The sequence below is a fragment of the Polyodon spathula genome, chromosome 35 (genome assembly GCF_017654505.1).
Source record: "Polyodon spathula isolate WHYD16114869_AA chromosome 35, ASM1765450v1, whole genome shotgun sequence".
Classification (NCBI taxonomy): Eukaryota; Metazoa; Chordata; class Actinopteri; order Acipenseriformes; family Polyodontidae; genus Polyodon; species Polyodon spathula.
The window spans coordinates 4,221,616-4,247,426 of record NC_054568.1 but is presented as its reverse complement, the minus strand read 5'-3'; the positions used below and the strand labels follow the sequence as shown (position 1 = coordinate 4,247,426).

Sequence of the window (25,811 nt, the reverse complement as noted above, 5' to 3'; positions counted from 1 at the left end):
AATACATGCATTACAAGGTACAGTATGTGAAATCATTTCCGGAGCTTCTTTGAGAATCTCTCTCTCCCCATCTTTCTCTGTGCAGAAAAATAGAACAAAATGACCTTTAATGCTCCAGGCTAGTCTGCAAAATAATGCATTAAGTAATATAATTGATAAATGTAGCCTTGTGCGTAAAAAACAAAACAGACTAAAAAAAAAAAAAAAAAACATCTGTCTTCAAAAAGTTCGGCTTAATGGCCCTTTTTGTGGTTGATTCATGAGCTGAGATGCACGGGTAGAATTGATTTGCTTTGCTAAATAAACAAGGCAGACAAGGCATTGAAGAAAGAAAACAAGAAAGAAAAAAAAGATTGTTTGTGGAGGAAGTCCTTCGAAGAAAGTTTTGTTTGCTATGCTCCATGGGTTTGCAGCATCTGGTTTTCCTGTCACACAGGGCACTAGTTTAACAGCCCCCTCTGCAGAAAACATCACGAGCAGGTGTTCCGTTAAAAACAGCATGACAGATGTCTGAATTTTTTATGAGAGTTAAACATCAGTATGACATGTTGAAAAAATTGGCCCCAATTCAAAGCTTTTAATTCCAGGTTATGCTTTTGTAAGGTTTTATAAAAAAAATAACTTAGGTGGACCTCTGAAATTGTTTGTTGAAGTGCCTTATAAATAACTCATTAAAACAAACAAAAGATTGTGTTGTCTTCCAGTTGCAATACAGTTCATATTTACCTTCCCACTGGGACATCTAGAAGATATCTATGCCTTGACACAGCATGGCATAAACTCCGCAAGGAAGGTGACTGCTTTCCCTTTCTTTTGCCATTGCTGGTACACTCATGAGGATTAATGCCTTGGAGATGCCTACTAACATGAATGCCCTTGCTGCTGTAGCATCTGCTTGATGTGCAGCCACTACTCTGCCTCTTTCAAATGCTGTCAGATCTTTGCCTTTCCCCATTTCTGATAGACTGCCCTAATAAAAGCTTACCACAGTAAATTGGCATGATAATTTTGCAGTACAATGCATTACAATAGTCTAATATTATAGACAATAATTTTCATGAACTACAATGTTGCTAATATTTTGTCTTTTTCCTCCTTCAGTTTCACAGACTGGCTGTACCATGGAGAGGCTGATCCTATACCTGCTGATGCTCAGCATATCAGTAAGGGCACAGGTGTGCCCCAAGCGGTGCATGTGCCAGAACCTTTCCCCCTCCCTCGCCATCCTCTGTGCCCGGACTGGGCTTCTCTTTGTGCCAACGGTAATCGACAGACGGACAGTAGAGCTGAGACTGACCGACAACTTCATAACGGTGATCCGGAGGAAAGACTTTGCCAATATGACCAGCCTGCTGCACTTGACACTCTCCAGGAATACCATTAGCCTGATTATGCCTTATACCTTCTCCGACCTAAAAGGGCTTCGGGCTCTCCACTTGGACAGCAACCGGATAACCGTTGTTGGAGACGACCACTTCCGAGGGCTGACCAATTTGAGGCACCTGATCCTCAGCAACAACCAGCTGGTTGACATCTCGCCCAATGCCTTTGACGATTTCCTAGGTACCTTGGAAGATCTAGACCTTTCCTACAACAATCTGGTCCACATCCCTTGGGAGACCATTGGGAGGCTTAACAATGTCAACACCCTAAACATGGACCACAACTTGATAGACTATGTGCCCGAGGGGATCTTCGCCAACTTGCACAAGCTCGCCCGGTTGGATATGACCTCCAACAAACTAAAAAAAATCCCACCAGATCCTCTCTTCCTGAGGATCCCTGTCTATGCCAAATCTAAAGGTTCTCCTTTTACATCTTTGGTTCTCAGTTTCGGTGGGAACCCGCTGCACTGTAACTGTGAGCTCCTCTGGCTCCGAAGACTAACCAGGGAGGACGACTTGGAGACGTGTGCCTCCCCTCCCGATCTGATGGCTAAATACTTCTGGACCATCCCCGAGGAGGAGTTCATTTGTGACCCTCCGGTGATCACAAGGAAATCCCTCAAAACCTTTGTCATGGAAGGGCAGGCTATCAGCCTGAAATGCAAAGCCAATGGTGACCCTGATCCCTCCATCCACTGGGTGTCCCCTGAAGGTAAACTAATTTCTAATACCTCAAGGACGGTTTCCTATGATAACGGGAGTTTGGATATCAACATTGCCACTGTGAAGGATACTGGAGTTTTCACCTGCATCGCTTCCAATGCTGCTGGGGAAGCAACAGGCCCTGTGGAGCTAGTTGTGAACCCCCTTCCTCATCTAGCCAATAGTACTAGCCGGGTTCGGGAGACAGAACCGGGGCCTTCTGATATTCTCACCTCAGCCAAGTCCACCTCCTCCTCCTCCAGCAACGACACCAAGGTTCAGCAGGACAGGAAGGTAGTGCTGGTGGAACTTACCACCAACTCAGCACTCATCAAATGGCCCTCACAGCGCCAGGTCCCAGGGATACGGATGTACCAGGTCCAGTACAACAGCTCCACAGATGACACCCTTGTTTACAGGTAAGAGCAATCAGGTTTATCCGGATATTTCTGAAGGTGTGATATGGCCGTGGCAGCTAAGAGTCCTTGACAGGAAAGACAGGCAAGGACATACGCACGGTCTGATCTATATCATGCTAATGGAACCATTAATTTGGTGATGGGAGCCTTGTGATCAATATCGTTGATGCAGTCTTACAGTGTGCCACACTATATCATCCCAAGTGACGAGTCCAACGCTTTTCTCTTTAACTTACTCTAGGGATTTGGTCGAGACTGGTTTTATAACAAGAAAGAAGCCTTTGAAGGGGTGGGGGCAATTTCACATTTCAAGTGAAATGACCGAGGACGTGCAACACAATATAAAATAATAGCATGGGAAGATGTCTCTATTCATGTTTTAATACGTATATATGTAACATGTGTTTCTTTTAAAACTGCACATTTGAGACCTATAGAACGGAAGTGCTAAACACGATTTAGGGAATTAGTAACAAATCACTTTTAGCAGGTGTCAGAGGATGTAGGAATTCAATTAATTCGTGTGAATTGAATAACCAGACTAGCTTTTTATAAGGCAAGTTCAAGAGTTTTACTATTTTACCATACATGTCACAGCCAAGTTTACCAATACAGCAACATAAAACGCTCACCACCTGCTGGTGCAAGGTAGTATAGCAATGAGTTTTAAGTACATTTGGGTGGCTGTTTTTATATTATGTGAGAGGGAGTGGCGGATAAGCAACCCATTTCAAACTGATGACGCCTTTGCAGAATGCATCCCATGTCCAGTCCTCATATCCCAACACAGTCTCTCACATCACAAGTAATTGGCTCCTATACTGTAAGCATACCTTTCTAATAAGCAAGAAAGAAGATGGGAAATCGGACTGGCTCAGACTTCCATTTCCCTTTGAAGTTTTGGGAATCAGAAGAGATTTAGGTTGTGTAGACATTATACACATTGTGTTTTGAAATTATAAAGCTGCAGATTAGCCCTCAGAGGACAGTTGCCCACAGCGAACAACCTCACAGATCAGTGCTACAATAGGCAGGCCGTTATCACAAGACAAGTCTTCCCTGTTTGGTGAGATGGCCTGTCCTTCAGACAGTTTAGGAATGTCACGCAGGCTCCTCGTTCTGAGCTCTGGCGTTTTTTCCTCCCGTTTCCAAGCGCTTTCAAAGTTTGCACAGCAGGTAGGGACGGCATCAATCTGCTAGCCCTTTGAAACTGACAATCAGAGCCAAGACTACTGGGAGGAGATCCAAGCTCAGCAGGGACAGAAGCCTTGTTATACAACAAGTGTTGAGCAATCTAGACTTTAATACGTTTTTTTTGTTTATTTTTATTTTTTTTCCCGTATTCCGTGCTGCTGAGTGAATATTATTACGCTCGCCTTTTGGAATCTGTCATTCACAGTTGCAAATGACGTCACGGGGATAGACAGCTGCAGAGCTTGATCTAAGGGAAGTGATTCTCTGAATTCACTGAAGCAAAAACATAGCAAAGTGTAACAGAGCATGGTACAGCAGCACTGTAATGTCCTGGGAGGTACGGTAAACATGCTGGATGATACATGATAGGAAATGCATAGTATAATCATGGGGAAAGCATGGCAAAACTGCTTAATTACCACACAGGGGTAGATTAGGCTTAAATATTTTTTTTTTTCATACATTGCTCCTGCTGTTTAAATAGAATACTCCATGAAGAATCACAGATTGCAGTGGTTATTTCACTAATGAAGAACAAAACGTATGGCAGTACTCTGACAGAGAACGAACAGCGTGTACTGGTTCATATCATTGTGACACAACGTAGGATCACTCTACCAATGACATACTTTTGTAGCTTTGCATCCAATGATCTGCTTATGCTTCTAGCTGGTCTTATAAGATCTATATCTACACAAATGTATTAGAATGCCCCATTGCTTGCTTCTGCTTATCTTGGTTTGTTGTGCATGTGAAATCAAACCACTGGAACTGAAAATCTTGGAACATTGTCAAAACAGGCAAATTAGTGATCGTCTAATTTATTTGATTACTTTAATTGGTCACACATGCAATTTGTTTAAAACAGGAAGAGAAAAGGAACACACCGCCACACATTTTAAACACAGGAGACTTGTTAGAAGTTTTTTAAGAAGCCTAAAAAACATTTTCATACCTCAGTGCCTATTGTTTCTACATCGCTGGTTACTGAGTGAAAATTGACACTCTCACACATGCACATAGGCATATAGAGGATATACATGACAACACCTGAGGTGTTGTAATAGGTTTGCACACTACAGGGTCATTTCTCGATTCAATTTCAAATAAATATATTCATCAGCTGTTTTGGAGAGATCATGGTGTTGGGATTCAAACTCTGTTACCACTGCTTTGCCGTTATTGTGTTTCCTTTAAACTGGCAACTTTTTAGATTCACGGTCTGGTACCTGAGACTCTGGTATAAGTCAAACAAGGTTGATCTGGTGGGAATGACTACCAAGCGCAATCTTCCTGAACTAGAAAAGGTCTTAATGTTCATGTATAACCCCCTACTGCTGCAAGTAAAGACAAGAGCATGCCTTTGTTTGGGTCACACAAAACTAATATTGGGTAATTTAGAACATCTGAAATGCTTTCTGTTTGTGCATAGAGGACTGCTGAATTGTGTAATACACAGTTGCTAAATAGTTAGATTTGAGTGTATACGAAGAGAACACCGACATTAACTTCAGTTCAGTAAAAGTCAACTAGTTCTGTTTTTGACACTGAGGTCATTCTTGTCAATGTCAGGACAATGCTGGCTATATATTGTCAAGCTCCTCTAACAGTACTAGCCAGTCTTCCCCAAGTTGTTTAAGAGTGCAGAAATATGCTTTCTGTACAATTATTTCAGGTTTGGTTTGGCAAAAAAAACATCTCATTTTGTATTATTCTATTGTTGTACGTAGTAAGGAAAAAAAAAAGCTGACAAATGGTTTTTCATTAAAAAAAAAAAAAAACACTATATACAAGAAAGGTATACAATCATATAGGCATGAGATTCAAAGTGACTTTGGACAAGGCCTCAGTACAGCTCAGTGCATGTTTGTGTCAGAAAGTTTTGTTCTCTCATCACACACGGTGAGCCTATCACATACTTCCTCTGTGGGGAAGGGGTGGTGCTCTCTGATCTCATGGTCCACCATGTGCCACATTGAGCAGGGCACGTCCATTTTATCTTTTAGTTCCCCTCTCCCATCTCGCATATCTCTGCTAGTCTCCTGCCTTTTGGTGTTTAGCTCAGACACCTATCTGTGACAGAGTCGTGTTAGGCTATGCAAAACTGCACTTAGCTGGTTTTGCCGATGGGAAATGAAAGAACTCGAAACTTAGACAATAATGTATAGAAACTTAAAGCAACTGAATTAGTTAGCACATTAAAACAACTATAAACAAGACATTCACACACAATTTAAACATAATGATTAAAAACAACTTAACAATAAAAGACACATACATACACATAATGCAAAACTCGTAATTAATAACATAATTAATACCTCATGCAGAAAAGCCATTACTACATTGTATTCTCAATCACCTCATTAATACACATTGGAACAATTCAAATTGGTGATCTGTGGTGTGTAAAGCTAAGGGAAAACAAAGTCACTTTGTGGCTTGGAAATTTGTTGCAGGAGACTAGGTTAGGGTTTTAATACAGCGATGTTGCATCAAACTAGGTCTCCTGGTCTCCTGGAACCAGGTTTGAAGCAAATGTTCCTGAAAAAGTGACTTTGTGTTTCCAGGGCTTTAGATTCTGGATGCATGACTTTCAAACAAAGCTTTCTTTCACCGTACCAGATATCATGTTTTAAAATGAAAAAAGGTGGTATTTCTTTCATAACTTATGTAGATAATGGAAGTGCAAAACAAGATTTATGGAATTATTTTGTTAGCTACAATCTACATTTTCATGTTCCCATTATTCAGAAATAGCTTGAGTACCTTGCCTCATTTTAGTAGGCTAGCGGTTTCTCTTAACAGATGCCAGATGAAGATTGCCAGAACACTCAGCTTTCATTAAATCAATTCTCAAAGAGGTTGCTGTAGCAGCTTAATTATTGTTCTTTCTTCACAATTAAGCAAATGATCAATATGCCAGTAGCTTTGCCAGTCCTTCAATCTCTGAAGTTAACGCCTAACATGAGGCAGAGGGTTTTAGTCTGCCCCATTCTCTTAAAAGAGATTATGCAAACTTACACAAACTAATTAAAAATACTAACAATGTATAGTAGAAGTTATTTTGTAAATGCAAATGTTACTAAATGTATCTGCAACACACTTTTGGACAAATAGGTGTATAACATGCAAACAATACTCTTCTGGCTTGCTTCTTTAGCAGAATTGCAGCCATACTTCAAATGTTTACTCAGTTTAACACCCAAGTACTTAGAGTAAATAGCGGGGTTCTGAAAAATATAATGTTATACATGCCCACGTGTTTAAATAATGTACCTGCCGTTTTTTTTCATTGTTAACAACTTTTTACACTTATAACTTTAAATCTGTTTCAAAGCTCTTTTCAAAATGGCCTCTCTAGTGCACTGATAGCGTCAGGATTATTGCCGACATTGTCATGTAAGTAGCACAGCTATAATGATCCATGATGTGGTATGGAACAGAAAAGCCAGAGGACTTGTTATGTTTTTTTTTTTTTTTTTTTTTTTTTTTTGTTATTACTCTCCCTGCAGTGATTTAGAGAACAGATCTCAAACCCCAGTGCACTAGAGTAGCCATTTTAAAAAGGGCTCTGAAACAGGAGTTTAAAGTGATAAGTGTAAAAATTTGTCAGGATGTTAACTATGAAAAGAAAAATTATCGGTACATTGTTTGAACAGTTGTAGCAACATGTGGGATGTACAACTCTAGTACAGTGAATGTTTAATTAGACACCCCTCCCGGATACAGATCGGAAAAACTCAGCAGGAACACTGGCCATCTCTCTCGGTGCTATAAAAGCATTTCAACCTGATCAATATCATTGAAGCTGATAATGGTGACGACTGAAACCCTACCTGCTTGGGTGATTCTGGAATAGGACCACTTGAACACTTGCAGCATTTGCTCACGGAGCTAGAACCCAAACTAATTTGATGTGCAAGAGGAATTTACTTTTACTTCGTGAGCCGATGCTGTAAAATCAGTTCTCCCCAACTTGCTAAAAAAAATGATTTGTTGCCTTTAGGTTTTCTTACCTGCCATTTCTATCTGTATTGCTGCCGTTCTGGAGTCCTCGTAGTCTAAGTGAAAACAGAAACATAATTTATTATTAAATCTTGAGTAAGCACTTCAAATGACTGTCCTTTCAGAGGTTTGCTACAGTAACAGTATAATATAATGAAGCACAGTGAAAGCATGATACGGGATTGGTTAGCATTGTAAAACACAGAGGAGGTGGGGTAAATCATATTTAAAACCATAGCAAACAATGATACATGATGGTAAATGCATAGCAAATCCATAGAAAGCATGGGAAAACTACAAGTTTTAGTGCAAGTTCAGGGGAAGAAGTAACACATTCCACCGCCCTTTCCTTATGTTGAAAATTCAGGAAAACTTTACATTAAGTGTCTCTAATTACTGTGTATTTACATAGTAGTTACCAAGTTCATACATGTGTACTTACACATAATGACTATTTTATTATGCATAGTTACAGGGTACTAAATGTGTATTACTTTGTAATTAATCTCAGCTGTATCTTAAACTATAGATGTTCTGGGCTCGTGAACGGGGGGACAGGGGAAAAAAAAAAACACCTTTAGATGGCTTTTGAAGCTTAATAGACTTTAAGACAGTTTAAGATATCAGAGCCTGACTTGATCCTACATTTAAACCCATCTTGCCCAGGATCCTGTTCAGTTAAAGGCATGTCTGATACAGGAGGAGATGTAGGATGCACAGCAGGTGGTGCGATTGAAGATCACAAGCTGGGATGCTGCTGAAGGGAATTTAAACATCCATTGAAACTGGCATGCAGAGTGGGGGGCACAGCGTGGTAATTTGAAAACCATCATTCTGTGTAGAGTATGGATGGTGCAGAGCCTACAGGAACAGTGTGGATAGTCTTGCACTGTTACACAGCTTTGCAGATAATTTAGCATTTAATTGATTCACAGTAGAATGATTCCCTTTTACCAATCGACTGTGCAGGTGGTAGTATAATTCCAGTTGATTTTGAAACGAATTGAAACACAGTGGAGGGACTGTTTCAATGTAACAGTTTTGTACTCATGAAATAACTGCTCTGTGAGATTGGGTGCCAGCATGCTAATTAGCATTCCCATTTAAATGAAACAGGGCTGTCCAACACAAGACTCTTGATGTTCTGCCTATTGATGTTCCCCAAGATTAGAGGTGAGGAGTCTTTTCAGAAGCACTGCTGTATGTGCAGGAGTAAACACGGCAAAAATGAGAAACCACAGAGAATGGTTCGCAACACACGTAAGATATTAAACATGTAAGTGGTTACATATTAGGGAATGTTGATTGTAGAATATGTGAACAGATTTATTGATATTTTCATTCCATGCATTTTGTTTCACTTCACTATTTGACACTGAAGCTATTAGGGTGCCACGTTTTACATATGTGCTTCTTTCCATTCCTGTTCATATAATTTTGATATGTGCTACAATTGCGGCTAAATGTCTGCCCCCTGGAAAATATAGTGCATTCTTTTCATACAGATTTAATGCTGTGACTGAAATGTACTGAAGTGCCAGTGACTCTTTCCAACACTAAATCCCAACTCTCAAGAGTGATAAAAGTTTTGAAGAAAACAGTCAGTCATCAAGATTTCCTAAAAGACAGCAAGAGAACGAAGGCGCAGTAATTCTGTAATATTTAATATAACATTAAATCAAGGCAAAAAAAAAAAAAAAAAAACCCTCCCAACTATTTAGCATTAGTGTAGAATGAGATAGAAGCACTCATGCAACACTATTGCATGGCATATCTACCCCATCCCATTGTATCAGTCTCATTCAGCCCCTGTATAACTATATAACGTATAACTTAAAACTGTGGGTTAGGTTAAATAAACCAAAACACACTAACAGCGTGTTTTCAACAAGTCTCTTATAGAATAATAATAACTTATATAGACAGCCTGTTGGTGGTCTCTTGTGCTTTTGTGTAGACTAGACTGAAATACAAGCAATGTAGGGATGTTTGTATATTTCGTGTTGATGAAATGTACAATGGCACTGACAGCAGTTGGGTACGGTGTTGGCAGATGTCATGACATCATCAACTCACATCTCTGCAAGAGAGAGCGCTTCAGTCCTGACCTGAACAGTCTCTGCTTGCTTGCTATTCAGGACTGGACCACTCTCAAAAAGAGACTTGATGGGTGTCCTGGGAAAACCTTCATATCAATTAATTTCCAATTCCAGTCCGAATGAACAAATATGAACATAATTTAGATTTTTTGTTTAACATCACTACAAAATTATATCTACTGGAAGCCATACTAGTACAGTATTTCAGGAATTTGTTTTTCAGTTTTTTGTCAAGTATATGGAAAACTACAAAGCGGCACATAATTTAATCAGTTGCTATGCACCCAAGCTGGAATGCTTTCCACAGAAAATAAGATTCAAATACACTAAAAACACATTTTTTTTTTAGATAGCATTAGAGTCTGTGTAGGGCTGGCGGTTTATGTGTTGTATAGTACTGGTGCTGTGTGTCCTCTGTTTCTGGGCTAAACTTGTTGTCTGTCCTTGTTTTAATGTGTAACCCTCTTCGTGTCTATTTTTAATATCACTGTGTGTTGTTTTAAACTGTAAAACGCTTTCAGATGTGCTGTATGAATTGCGCTCTAAAAAATAAAGATTATTATTATTATTATTAACATAGCATTGCTCAGCAGGTTTCATTCGATTTTATGAAGCAAAGTTAGTTCATTCTATAGGGTGCTGCAAAACTATTGACCAGAGCTGTATACTCAATAAACAACTTTATTCTACAGCTTGTCAAAAATAATCCAGGATGGAAAGGGTTAAATAGTAAAAGCAATTAAAATGACATTCAGTCTTAACACTGGGACAGAATTGTTAGTTAACGGGAAAATAAAACACCTTCATTTATCCTTTAATGTCAACTTAACTGCACAGGAACGGATCAGCTCACGTTTCGTTTATGATGACACAGTGGTTGTATCTCCAGACGTCCCCTGGCTTTTTGTTAACTTCTGTACTTGAAATGCAAATTCCCCTCTTTCCCTGGTGTTTGCTGTACATCATTCTGCCACGGAGATGCCCTGCGCTTGATCGATATCAATAATGCATAGTGTCTTCGCTCACCACACCACATCACCGGGGTAGTGTTGTTCCCAGTTTGCTGGCTGATTAGCTTCAGAGCTGTGTTTTTCAAAAGCTGTGAGGAGAATACATAATGCCATTTCAGTGACAAAGTACAGCCTTTATGGTTTTGTGCGCCTCTATCTTTTAAAACATAAGCATTTCATTATTCACAGGAAGCAACAGAGGTTTCCTTATAAAAGGACTGGTCAAGTCAATTGGGACATCCCCTATATATAAGATAAAAAAACCTTATATATATATATATATATATATATATATATATATATATATATATATATGCTCCACAATATTGCTTTTTTGAAGTACCCCCCATTTAAGGTTTTCATTGGGTTTGAAACTTATTTGAAAATAAACTGCAGAGATGCACATAGATGCAGAATGTCAATTATATGCAAAATGACATGGAAACATAAAGATAAGAGATATGTAAAACAGTTTGAATGAGCGTGAACAATCAGTTGACGTCAGAGCATAACTCTATATCATGCGCAGATTAGCTGTGCTCTGACAAAATGCACGGTTGTCATTCAAGCTTAGTCTTAAAGCCCAAAGCATGCTCTCTGCTGCTCTTTTGCCACCTGGTGGCAGGGATAATGAAGTGCAGCTGATTATTGCTGGTCAGGAAAAAAATAAAATAAAGGATTACAAAGCTGCGACATTTTTAAATTATCGAACTGCGATACTCTCGCGACAGGTGAAGAGCTGGCTTTGGCTGGCACCATATGTACATTGGCAGGTTTGTATTACATTGAGAATTTATTCAAGTGTTCACGTACCAGTTTTTTCCGAAATGCACCTACACAAAATGTATTTAAAAAATGGTCTTCGGTATACAGCAGCTGAGTTTGAAACCGAGAAATGCCAATCAGTAATCAAACACATTTTGAATTCGGGTCATGTACAAAATACCACTAATATCTTTGGGTTAGTGACTTTTAACTGTTGCAGTGCTCAATTGCCAAACAGTTGTGCAGAATTTCTCCACTGTTTATTACGTTTGCACAGTGAGAAAAGTTAATCGCTGTTATTAATTTTACCCTAACTAATATACCTGCGTTTCTTCAAGGTATGAAGACCCATCATCCGATTCTTAATGGAAATATGATTTTAATTGAATCCACATTCACCCAAATTAAGGGCAATGATTACATTTGCATATTTAAAAAGGGCTGTTCATCCTCATTAGTTTAAATTACAATGCAAATGTCTTCCCAGGTAGTGCAGCATAGCTGCAGGCCTTTAATACAGGAGAAAATAACACATAGTGCTGCGGCTTGGAAAAAATGTTCTTAAAAACATTAATAAAGTACTTTCTCAACTAAAACCAGAAAAAGGGAACATATCACCCCAGTGTTGGCTTCTTTGTATTGGCTTCCATTAAATTTTATAGATGATTTTAAAATTCTGTTATTAACTTATAAGGCCCTAAATAAGTTGGCACCAGCCAATTTAGAGAACTGATTACCCCATATATCCCCACTCGTACCCTTAGATCCCTGAATATGGGGTTGCTCGTAAGACCTAAAATAAAGCATGTTAGATGGGGAGGATGGGCTTTCTGTTATAAAGCCCCCAAACTTTGGAATGAGCTACCAACACATGTGAGATTTTTTGTTTTTAAAACCAGACTAAAAAGATATTTGAGCAGGCATTTTAATAATGTGTATGGGTGTGTATATCTGTTTTCATTGTTATTGTTGTATCTGTTTGTATTTTATCATATATATTATATATATATATATATATATATATATATATATATATATATATATATATATATATATATATATATTTTAGTTACTGGTGTTTTCATTATATATTTCTTAAACTTTGTTTCATCTGACATGTTTGTTGGTTTTGCTTTTATAAAGCTGACTTTTTTCCCCTGTAAAGTGCTTTGAAATACACCTGTACAAAGGGCACTATATAAATAAACTTTGATTGATTGATTTATTGACAATATGACATGCACTACACACATCCATATGTTATGCAAAAGCTCTGACATGTATAATGCATATCATATAAAACTAATGAAGGCCCCAGCCCATATATTAGTTGCTGGGTCTGAGCGTGAATTTATGATTGAGTGTTTGAAGTTATTATAATTAGTTATTATAAGTAGGAGAGCACAGCGTGTACCCAACTTGGAAACTTCTTTAAAAGCATGACTGTTATAATCCATCTCTAATCCATCTAAAATAAAGTTATTATAAAACCACTTATGTATGGGTTAATAAATGTATGGTAAAATACATTTGTCATATTGGGAAATGCTGAAAATGAAATGCGTCTCCTCATTGTTCAGCTCTTGCTGTCTCTGATGCACCCTGTAATCAGATTACTTGTCAGGGCCAAAAGTAGCAGAGATTACTTTTCGTTACTTGGAAATCGTGCAGCATCTGCAATTGGATTTTTCTTTTAAAAGGGGAAGTTGATTATGATTGAACAGCAATGAATCAGTTGTGCATTTGAAGCACAATTTAAAGACTATGCTGTCTGTAGTCTGTAATAAAATGTCCATATATCGTAAGTGATATAAAAAAGTGATACTTCTATAAGAAAATAAATCAGTAATATGTAACAGATTACATTTTGGAGACAGAAATCAGTAGCAATGTACTTTTTTTCAAAGTAATGTTTGTGTCCCTGATCCCAATTTCCCACAGTCTCCATTGGTTTCATTCCAGAATGATCCCTTCTACGAGCAAAGACTTCCTAGTGAAGGACCTCGTCTCGGGACGAGAGTACGAATTGTGTGTGTTGGCAGTCTACGAGGACGGGATAACGACACTTACAGCCACGCGAGTCGTGGGCTGCCTGCAGTTCACCACCGAACAGGAGTACAGCCATTGCCAGTCCATGCACACTCAGTTTCTAGGTGGGACCATGATCATCATCATTGGAGGCATTATAGTGGCTTCAGTCCTGGTCTTCATCATCATTCTGATGATCCGTTACAAGGTGTCCAACATCAATGGGGAATCCTCAAAGGCTGGAGTCAATAATGTCTGCTCCCAGACCAACGGAGGCCAAGCGGGGCAGGTCACCAGGTCTACCTCCAAAGGAACAGAGAGCCAGGACGAGCAAGTACAAGCCTCCTCTGGAAGCGTCGGCGGGGGTGTTGGAGGATGTGTCAGCGATTTGATGGTGCGGGACTCAAACACAGTGGCCCTGGTAGTGGAATGCGAAAAGGTCACCCAAATCTCAGAAATGACCGCTGAGGACATAATAGTGCCCGCGCAGAGACGGAAATCAAGGACTAGTGCAGAGCTAATTCACCAGACCTCTTTGTCTTCAAAGGAAGTGAGGTGTACCAGTGAAGGATTGGGAGGTAAGTTTGACTGAATCTTGTGTGTGTTCCGCTCCATGCCAGATACAGAATGGTGATGAAGTGTGCCTCACAGCACTGTATATGTAATCTTGCAGAAGCAAATGTGCGTTTCGTACTGTAAATTGAGATGGTTAGCTGTAAGCAGTAATGCAAAGGGATTTGTAAAAGACTGTTGGTTGAATATTGTTTAGGGGGAATCAATAACACTTTAAGTGTCTCTAATTACTTTGTACTTACATAGCAATTAGTAAATACATGTGCAATTACACAATTACAATGTTATTATGCAATGTTACAATGTACTTAATGTGTAAATTTCTTTGGACTAATATAACCCTAACTTTATTCGATTTACAAAAGAGATGCACACAATATATGTTCTTTCTAAAGCAGCAAAGCTAGAGGAAACCATACATTTAAAGAAATAATCATTTACTAATGTAGGCTGTGTAAATATTCCCTTGGTATTCAAGCATTGCTACTTAGTTATTTCACATGTATTGTAGGTGTGTGTGTGCGTGTGTGTACATTATATATACACACACACACACACACACACTTCCACATTAGAAGTAATGAAGAAAAACACAAGACTATAAATATGATTTTAAAGAAAAATAAATGTGTGGTTACCATGGCATCAAAAAGCTTATAAATACCTCCAGTGTTTGTTTTCAAACAGTTTCCCTTGACAAAGGCATTTTAAACATACCAAAACCATCTACAGTGTGTAAGTGTTTTGCAGTGTGCAGGTGTAGAGGTGATGCAGTGCTCAAGTGAATGACAACAACAATGGTTGAGGTGAAATGATGGTTTATTTTTGTAATCACTTGACAACAGTAAACAATGTTAACTGGCAATACACAACGATGCGTATTTCTCAGTAAAAAAAAGCACAGAGCTCAGTCTCGAAACAGCGAACACAGTCTTTAATACGCACACGCAATATACAAACATGGTCCAAGTGCTTGTGGTGCTAATACAATTAATCGTGATACGAGTGTAGGCATGCCCAAGTTTTGTGCTGGCCTCTAGGTACAGCTCCGGATTGCGTCAGTCGTCTAATAACAAACAGGTATAATTAGACACGGCAAAGCAAACAAAACACTCACAATACGCTTCTCCTTCCGGGTTAGGGTTAACCATAACAAAGGAACAGATCACATCCGCTTTTATTACTGTCAATCACGCCCCCTTGATTAATGATTGCAACCAATCCTCCAATCCGTGGCTGCACATCGTTTCCCTTCTGGGTCGATGATTTTGTGTACCGTAGCTCCACCCCCTTTCAAGATGTCCGACTTCCGCCTCACCCTGGGAATGAATTGTCTGCCCATCCAGTCCACGGCGCCCTCACAGGTCGGGATGGAGACCTGTCATCAAGAATCATTCTGTCTCTATCACAATGTCATGTAGAAGAGACAAGAATATAAGAGAATATGTGACACACAGTGATACCTCTGGGAATGAACATTCTATTCGAATAATCATGATGCCATCCACAGAAATGTTGTATAATTACAAATCTTGAATAATAACTTTACTGCACTGTGTTTGCTTTTGTTTTTAAACAGCTGAAGGGCTTTTGCCCTGAAACGTCCTGAAAATAAAAGATTGTGTAATCTTTTGAACCCTTTGTGTACATTTTTTTTAAAAACCTTTTCTTTCATATGCTATATATGTAAGCAATAAGACCCGACACAAGGGCATTACCAGGATGAGGCGTTATTACAACCGGACGATCGTATAATGCCTTGTAATGCCCGATGTGGATTATTGCTTATATACTTCAATGTTACAGCACAATTATCTATAATTATTGATTTTAACAGAATTTGTTTAGGTTTTCAATTACAGTCAATTACTAACAAGCAGGTTTCAAAGGGAGAGAAACCAAATGCTCTTAAAGCAAACTCAACCTTGGAGAATGGAAACAAACCTGACAGCCAAGAATGTCAACTTTGAGATAAGCTATTGAATCTTGTTGAAAACCATATTCATCATGAAAACCTAAGCATGGCTACAGGACTTGGCAGATCCAACACAGCTGTTTAACAGGCATGACTTTAAAAAAAAAATATATATATATCTCTTTAATTTGTATTTCATGGACTTTTGGTCTCCCACAGATCCCCAGACAGCTCAGGTAGGGGAAGAAAGGAAGAGTCCCCGGGACTGGAGTGATTTTAAAATTTGATGACTTCTTCTGCAACACCAGGAAAACAGCCATCAATCTAAAGAGTAATGTGCAATTTTTACTTCCCTGTTTAGACATTTTCGAGAAGTTGATCAGAGAAAAAGCTTCTGAGATGACTGCTTATGAACCTCACCAGACAAATAGCTAGTAAAACTCAATGGATTCATTGATCCACAGTAGATAGGGCTATTGAGCAGGACAGCAACACACACACACACACAATTTTTATTTATTTTTTTATTATTACTGATGCTATGATCATAAAAATTACAGTTTGGAATAGCATTCTCTCTCTTCTATCACAAGTTACTTAAAGAAAACATTTACAAGTCAGCAGTTAAGTTAACTAAAAATTAGGGCCGGGCCAAATCAAACCCCGATCACTCTTGTGAAAGAGTGTTTATGTGATAATATCGCTAGTTTCCATATCACATTTTCTTTATCCCGAAACCAAAACTAGCCATTTCCAATCTGCGAAAGGGTGGAGATGGATATCGCTTGTTTGGGAAGAAAAAATAGAAAGGCACAGAACAGCAGCTGTCGACCAATCACAGCTTACGTTCCAGACCTTCCAAAAAGCGACGGAAACAGGAAGAAAGCTACCGAACACAGAGGGTAAGAATTTGATTGTAAAATAAATATTATATATATCATTATTTTAGTAGTAGTATTTTTCTTACGGGCATTTTAAGTTGTGTGTGTCTTGTTTGTGTGTATTGCACATTCTTCTGCAATCAAAATCAAGTGGCAATACTGTAAAGCTAGCATTACCTACAATATGACCTTTGTTCATATGTTTTTGATGTTATCAGTAGTATCAGCAGTGTGGATAAGCATTTATCAAAGGGCTGTTATTGGACCTTATTCAGCTGATGCTAATGTAAAATACATCTCTTCTTTCCTAAGTGCAAAAGATGGGACGAGCTCTTCGCTCTGCGGAGCCTTTTCCTCACTCAAGGTGCCAAGGCCCGTATGTGGCAAGACATAACAACGTGGGTCTCAGCATCCTCGAATGGTAAAAGAGATGGCGAGGACATTGGGAAAAAATGCACTTACATCAAACAGAGTTTAAGAACCAAAGTGGCTGCCCAGCGGACACACCACACCGGAGCTCACCCCCCTGGAACAGCGTTTGCTGTCCCTGATGGGCCACTAATGTGTGCAGGGTGTCGATGCTCTGATGTTGGCTTTGGTAAGTATATAGAGGTGAGGATTTCATTTCAGTCTACACGCATACATACAACCTTTGTTCTGGGGAGTAAGTATTCACGCGCGTATGCTTTCCATACACATCAAAGTTGTGAACTGCAACATTAGTAAATACTTTTAAAGGAGAAATGAAACTAACATGTTTGACATTTTCTTTATTTTCAACACAAACGTAGTTGCACTCATAGAACATTAACATTCAACTGTCTGGTCTGTCACACAGGGCCAGAGTCACCTTTGGAGGAAAGTTCCAGCAACCTGCCACAGACCGAAAAGCGTGACACTGTGGACTTCCAGAAGCAGGAGTCCACCTCTGGCTCCCATCCTGGCAAGCATCCTGGACAGACAGAAGCATCCCTCCATATATCTATCTATCTATCAGAAAATAATATTGTAGTTTAATAAACGTTCTTTTGGTTTACATTTGTACTGTTTTTTTTTGTTCTTTTTTTTTAATGCATTATCATATTTAAACACAGTTTTTTTTGATAGCCTATTTCAAAGTGCAATGTAAGGCATGTTGGGATGTGGGAAAAAACAGTATCATTTAATAATTATTCTGGCATAGTTTTTATATTTGAATACCTACCTACATAAAATGTTACTGGATGCTTTGCTGGCATTTTCTTTGGCCCTGGGAATAGACTCTCACATCCTCCTCACCCTCAGACCCATCAGCTACTGCTCCCTCTTCACCTGTTTCATGCTGTTCCTCCGCAATTGGTTGTTCTGGTTGCTGGGGGATGTTGGCCTCTTGTAGCAGCATTACATCACGGGACAATGCAATGTTGTGAAGCACACAACATGCAATGGCAATGCGGGCACACTTTGAGGGCTTGCATTGTATGGCTCCACATGATCTATCCAGGCAACGGAAACACATTTAAGGAGCCTGGATGTCCTCTCTACAGCACTGCAGCTTCGGCACAGGGCCTCATTATAGCGCCCCTCCACCTCGGTCTGTGGATTTTTCACAGGTGTTAAAAGCCAGGGGTTGAGATGATAGCCACTGTCATCTGAAGGAGGAACAGAGAAAATATATATAATCAGCTTAACGCAGTTACTGCACGTATTACATAACAGTACAGTACTGACATAACATGATGTATAAAGTATTAAACACACATGCACTTACCAATGAGGTGACCTGTGCCGAGGCATCCCTCTCTGCAAAATGCTTCCAGGGGACTTTGCTGCAGAATGTAGGAGTCATGGCTTGATTCCGGGAAACGTGACATGTCGCTGGCGATTTTGTAATTTGATGTTTGTTGTCATTTGCATGTTGAGGGACTGGAAAAGCTTTTGGTTCAGATACACATATGCATGTTCACCAGGGGACTTGATTGTTACATGAGTGCAAACAAGGGCCCCTATTATACTGGGGAACCCTGCTACATTACAGAATTGTTGTTTTATTTGGTGATGGCTTTCAACAGGTGGAAAGTTAATGACTCGGCCAGAAGCAGCCACCAGCACATCTGTCACAAATGAAGTGACGTTGCTGACGGAGCTCTTGCACGCTCCCACTGTATACTGTGGTTTGAAAGGAGCCGGTGGCATAGAATGCCAAAACGGCACAGACCTTTGTCTCCACAGAGAGGGGGTGATAGCATGCATACTGAGATGTTAGAGGAGGTCAAAGCACATCACACAAGTATTCTATAGTGTTGACATCGAACCGGAAACGATCAACCAGGAGGTGATCGTGAAGTTGTGTTAGGTCCTGATGGGATCTGAAGGTGTAGGGAGTGGGACCCCAGTGCGAAAAAAAAAATAGCAGTAAAAAAAAAGAAGTCTTGTGAGTGTTTCGTTTAATGGTGCAACAAACACAACATCTATTAATAATAGGCATAATACATATATTTGTTACTGTAAATTATTAATTTTCAATTACTCAGTGTTCTCTGCAACTGTTTTATGAGGTCAGAGGAGTGTCTTGAGGCATGTACTGTTTTTTTTTTTAATTTTATTTTTGCAAATATCAGGATGTTTAGTGATTTTTAAATTTTTTTTATTTTTATATAAAGTATTTGCTTAAAATGCGATAGATAGAAAACCCAGTCCTGCAAAAGTCTTACGATGTGATCTATAGCTGGAATTGAGTGGATTTGATCTGGCGATAGCAAACTGCTCCCCCTTCTCAACCCACTTGTAGTCAACAAATGATAGCTGATTTTTGAAGTGCGAAAAGGGCTTGTTTTGGTTCCGCGAGATTCCACTTGGAATATTTCTTCTATTTTGTTACCACAAATGCTTTCGCGTCCTCGTTCACCAAGTGAGAACTTTGATTTGGTCCGGGCCTTGGTTAGATATTCATGCATGAACCAGGGGAGGTCAACCCTGGTCCTGGAGATCCACAATCCGTCAGGTTTTCTGGGTATCTTTAAATCATCAAATCGCTAAAGACCTGGACATTATTTTTAGTCTTGACCCATTAAGAACATAATTGGTTAAGTAATTGAGAACTCAGGTGGAATGATAACCAAAATGCCTTCTTTGATACATCTTCTAATGTGGCTTATTTTTCCCTGTTTCCCCTCCAGAACATTCCAAGTCGTCTTGTACTACTGGAATCGGCAAGCTGACTCGTAGGGAACGTTTTTATACCTCCAGCTGGACTTTCCATTCTTTTCCCATCCAAGAATTGTCCCACCCTTGAGAACTTCTAAAACGACTGCTTTCCCACTTAATATATCTATCCTTTTTGTCACCACTGACTTTTAAAAACCAACAGGCTTTTATATTCGCTGCATAGGGTTCTGACTTGCTGTATACCCCACACTGCACAAGAGAAGAAGTTACTTCGGCCACTGAATCCACCAGATTATTAAAAGAACAACCAGCTGTCCACAACACACATTGTTTTCATTAGCAAGGGACTCATGTAGACCATAATCTGCCGAGGTCTTTTCTCCATTGTAAGTAACTTTGGTTTTGAAAGTTAGGGTGGGGGTGGGGGGCAGTTTCTGTAGCTGGGGCATGTAGTAATACAATTAAAAATAAACGTTCTTTTCAATCAGATTGGCACCTATTTGCAGTCATGAACTCTGTCTTCGTATATAACCCTAACCTTATACCTAGCCCTTGTCTAATACAACTGTGTACTTGCGTATACAGTGTGCAAAAAAAATGTACACATCAAGTACATTGTAACTTTGCATAATAACATTGTAATTATGTGTAATTACACATGTATTACCTGAGTAAGTACTATGTAAATACACAGTAATTAGAGACACTTAATATAAAGTGCTACTCTGTTGTAAGACGAGTCTGGCTATTTAACAAGTGGTTTACCACTGGAGGAAATCTGTTCTTTGCTATTGGTGGCCTATATGTGAGTCTAATTTTGAAATGGAGGGCAAAGGAAGGAAAGTGGACTGCATATCTTGTATATCTTAATTGCATATTTATCTCCCAGCTTGTATCTTGAGACGGAGTTTGTCAGCAGAAAAGAATTACAGTAATACACGAATACAATGTGTTGAACAAGGGTATTACAAGGTGATCTTGCATGACTACACAAGGGCGGGAATGATCTTTCAGCTGATAGCCTGGATATTCCATATCACTTTTCATGATATCTGCGTTAAAACAGAGCCATGGGTCTATTAATAATGTAGAATTACTGCACCACTACAGTTTGTCTCAGGCATATTTCATATGGAATGCGCACTTCTGTTCCTCAAAGCCTTCACCAGTCACAATTAAGGTCACGGTCTACGTTGAAAATTCATCAGTCAGCATTGGTTTAACACTCCCAATTCGCCAGTCAGGGGTTCAAAATATGCTAGTACAGAGCAGAAAAGAGTGAAAAGTCACACTCTCACATGGTTTGAGTGGAATAAGAGGTAATGTGATGCTAAATTCGGTAGAAACATATTCTAATTCAAAATTGGAGCAATCTAATGCTTCAATAGTCAGTTATTCTAAATGACTATACTTCCTCATTCCATTCAAATCATGAGACTAGGAAACCTTTCAACCCTGCTGGCCAAATATATATATATATATATATATATATATATATATATATATATATATATATATATATATATATATATATAGTAAAAAAACAGGACCCAGAATGACATATTTTAAATAAAATTAACTTTTGGAGACGCTTGCTCTTTAAAAAACAGCTTTGCGAATAAAAATGGTGTGCTATATGTCAGCGAATAGTTTAAAAAAATGATTTATTTTTCTAATTGTGTTGTGTATGTCGCTATAGACTGCTAACAACCCTTCTGGGTTCATGTAATCCAATACCCCTGCAAGGTAGGATTTATCCTCTGTGCATTCTCAACCTAATGATACTTAATCAGTTACAGTATATCATCATTTATAAATCATACCTAATAAGCCGACCACATGAGCGTGCGTTGAGAATTATGTGCATTTATCCAAAGTGCATGTGTGTTTTTCACCAGGCTTGTTGACATGGAAACCTGATATTAAGCAGCTGCTTCTGAATCTCACTAACCCCACAAAAGTATTTAAAGCTCCCGGACTTTGCTATCCCCTTCCAATTTAATTAACTTTATCCATCAGTAGAAATGCCACAAGGTTTTTTTTTCTTTTGCAGCAAATCCCATTGCTCTAATATAATTAATACAAGATTTATTTTTAGAACTATACAGTAGGTGAATGCTGCTCTTTTTCACAATTAGGAATTCAAAAGGGAACTCTGGTAGTCAGAAGCCCCAGACCAGGTGCTGAGAAAAAGTTCAAGAAGCGCTAATTACAGTATTGCATTGATGAGGATCATCTTAATTAGCATCTCTGAACCTGGTACTGCTCCACATATGACCAAGGCTTTAGAACCCACCTCCTTACCTATGGGATATGTAGGCTTTCCACCAGATTTATACATTACTTCCTGTGTTGTAGGTTAGCCTCACTCCCATACTCACTGCAGTTAGACCACAGCAAGTGATTGGAAACAGAAGTTTGTTGGATTTAAACAATAAATCAATTTAAGACTCCAACTACGTATTCCCAAACTGGAATGGCTCAAATTAGCATGCAATGGCAGCAGTAATTATACCCCTTAAATGTGTGGTGTGTGTGTGTGTGTGTGTGTGTGTGTGTAATCATTAGCTGCTAGGTGCTAATTTCAATAGCCTAAATGTTCATTAAATGAGCACCCATAAAATCATATTACAATATATGGAGAAGCAAACAGGAACATCTTTTTCACTGTCTACATTTTTTCCTTTGCTTCCGTGAGGTTAAATAGAGCTTATAAAGCAGCATCCATACCACACCCCCTGCTGTTGCAAGCAATAGTTGAAAGATGATCATTTAATCTAAGTTTTGAAGACAATGCAGTTTTGAAGCCTTGTTTGAGATGTGTGTCCATTCCTTGCATATAAGTACAACACAAAACACTTCAAATAATCCAAATCTTTTCACATTGGTGATTTGCTGCATCATCTGTAACATACAACACCCTTGTCTATTCTTTTGTTTACTGTTTTTAATACTTACACAGTTAATTCTCTACACAAGTCTATCATTTTGACGCTAACATTATTTAATCTGCAATCAGCCTACATTTCATTCTGACAGTGTGGTTTGCATTATAGTGCAATGGTTTGAAATTATGTGTAAGCAAAACATCTTTACTAACTACTATGTAAATACAAAGTAATTAGAGGCACTTAACATAAAGTGTTACCCATTTTGGATGGGGTTAAGATTTGCGAGATTTAGCCATTATTGTATAATTGACTTAAAAGATAGTAACTGTAGAATTTTCTTATTTTGGTTTCAGGTATGCTTCTTGCTTTATGAAAACAGAAAACATGGATGCCAAATCTTTTCAAACACAAAACAAAAAATGGACTTTATTGCCACTTTATCTCTCTGCTATCTTGACACATGAAGAACTGATTTGAAGTGTGGACTGATTCCCACTGCACACTGACTAGAGCTCTCAGTAACTGCTTCATTTCTCTCTTTAGCTTCCACAACGCATGAGTTTTTGTATCTGTACATACCTGTGTTTCAAATCTTATAGTTTTGTACATGTAATTTTTTTATGGTGTGTGATTTTTTTTTTATAATAAAAAAAAGTGGTCTAATAAATTCACAATGGCTTTTCTTTAAAAGTTACAATTCATGTCTGTTTTTTGATGGTGCTATCAATTGGTTTTGATTAAATCTGAGGTGAATGAATACATTTGACTTAAAGGTATGCAGGGGGTGTTCAGGTCAGGACTGAGGTGAGTTTGATTGCATCAGAGCTGTTAATGCACTGTGCCAAACTTTAAGCAGTAACATGTTCGCAAAATCTAAATTGTTTTTTAAAAATGGCCAGTGATATACAAATTAATATGTCAGATTAGTTTACAGGTCTTCTGTTTTGAGTGGTTTCCTCTTTCATTGCGGTGTTGCAAGAGTTAATTGTTTAACATTTGGAAACACTAACACAATTGATACCTGTTTTAAACCAAATTCCTTTTCATCAGCTCCCACTAGGTGGCAGTACCCAGTATTATGCCTCCCTCAAGTCTAGCTGCCATGACATCAAACGCCGATGAGCATCTCCACTGTCTGTTTTCAAACGTACTTTTCCTTGACAACGGTATGTTAAACACTGTTGAGCAAAACCTTGTATATGTGAAAATATATTAAAAAAAAAAAGTTGTTTGTTTAATCAAAAATAATGCAAGGAATTGCTTCAGCAATGCAAGATTGAATAGATTTCTCAGTGTCGGGAAAAGTAGATCAGGGATATCGCTGATGTAAGCACAATGACAACACCAATCTATTCATGTACTCAATGTGCTGTTACATATAATTGATTATTGGCCCCTTGCGAGCTGCTGTCACTGAATTAACACATTTGTAAACGACCCTACCTCGGGCGAATTCTTTTCGGCAGATAATTTGATTACCAAAACTTATACAGCCCTTAAGCAGGTACAGCTCCTTAATGAATATCTTCCCAACCTCACTCTGAAGTCACATCATTCAATCATCATTTTCTTTGGCTGTCAAACAGTACCCCTGACTGCATTTATTTGGCCTGTCTTTGTCCTTGATGTAATATCAAATATTATTCAGTGACAGTTCCCCTGCAAAATAACAACAGCCCTCTACATATTGCTGTAGAATTAAATTAAACCAGGAGTTTCATTATTTCATCACGTAATATGGGGAAAAGGTGACTATATTTGTTAAATCAAGGTTGTTTTTTTTCATCATTTTCCCATATTACTAATTATAATAACCCAATTACAAATGCTCACAGTGCAAGCAATGCTTTGCAGTGGTTCAGTTGGTATCAATGTCAGACATGCCCTACATACAACACAATCATAATTTACACTGGGGGCATGTCCCCCTCACTTTTTCATTATTTCAGATAGAATAATCTTTATGAATGCATCACTTACAGAAATTGCCAAACACACATTTTCCCCCCACACCAAAGTTACGCTGCTGAACACAATACCAATCAGTAATATTACCATTATTAGAATTGTTGGTCTGTGGGAAAGAATACAAATCAAACTAAACATACAGCTAATAAATCAGGTTAAAAGGACCGCTGGAGGCGGTGAAATGTCCCCTATAATCTTCTGTATGGACCTAATGGAGTGCAACATGTAATTGATTAGTTGTCATTTGTGATGTATAGTTAGCAAATTCATTCCATTAGTAACTGTACATTCCGAAAATAGTGCTTTTCTGGGTAAGATCGGATTATTTCTTCTTCAATCAATAACTGAAGCCCCCTCCCCACCCCCTATCTCGAAATAACAGCAAAAAGTTTTAAAAGTTCAACTTATTGATCCAAACAGCTTAGATTCCCAGTTTGTACATGCAAAGTACAATGCCCTTGCGTGTGCAACAAGTGCAGTCAGTCTGTAAAGAGATCTATCAAACAAGGATGTGTTCATGTATTATTTTCATGTTAACAATGCCTTTTTTCTGGAAGTATTTCAAAAGATGAGTCTGTCACTGTGGTACGCCAGCAATCACAGCATGACAGCCCCTCAATATTCAATGTCAATCCAACGAACACATTTGTCACAAACTTTTTTTTTTTTTAATACATTAAAATAAGTGTTTAAATGAATCACAGAACACCCAGTAACTTTTAACATTTATCTTCTTATGTACTGGGTATTGTTGCAAATATTTTTTTAACCCTTTCAGTCATTACATGTGAGTAATGAGTTTTTGGCATTATGCAAATTTATTAGA

General features: G+C 38.6%; 1 protein-coding gene across 6 annotated transcripts in view; it reads left to right on the top strand.

Annotated features, from left to right (window-relative positions):
- The window catches only part of LOC121303716 (leucine-rich repeat and fibronectin type III domain-containing protein 1-like protein), a 48,961-nt gene extending 25,316 nt beyond the window's left edge, over nt 1-23,645 (top strand). For 5 of the 6 annotated variants that reach the window (XM_041234490.1, XM_041234493.1, XM_041234491.1 and 2 more), the window contains 5 exons: nt 1,102-2,506; nt 13,545-14,188; nt 16,318-16,429; nt 20,138-20,512; nt 23,371-23,644. In XM_041234490.1, the coding sequence (XP_041090424.1) occupies nt 1,102-2,506; nt 13,545-14,188; nt 16,318-16,385 (2,117 nt within the window). In that variant the 3' untranslated portion in view covers nt 16,386-16,429; nt 20,138-20,512; nt 23,371-23,644. Of the gene's footprint in view, nt 1-1,101; nt 2,507-13,544; nt 14,189-16,317; nt 16,430-20,137; nt 20,513-23,370 lie in introns of all 6 variants that reach the window. The other variant, XM_041234495.1, reaches the window with a different exon arrangement.
- The last annotated feature ends 2,166 nt before the right edge of the window (nt 23,646-25,811 follow it).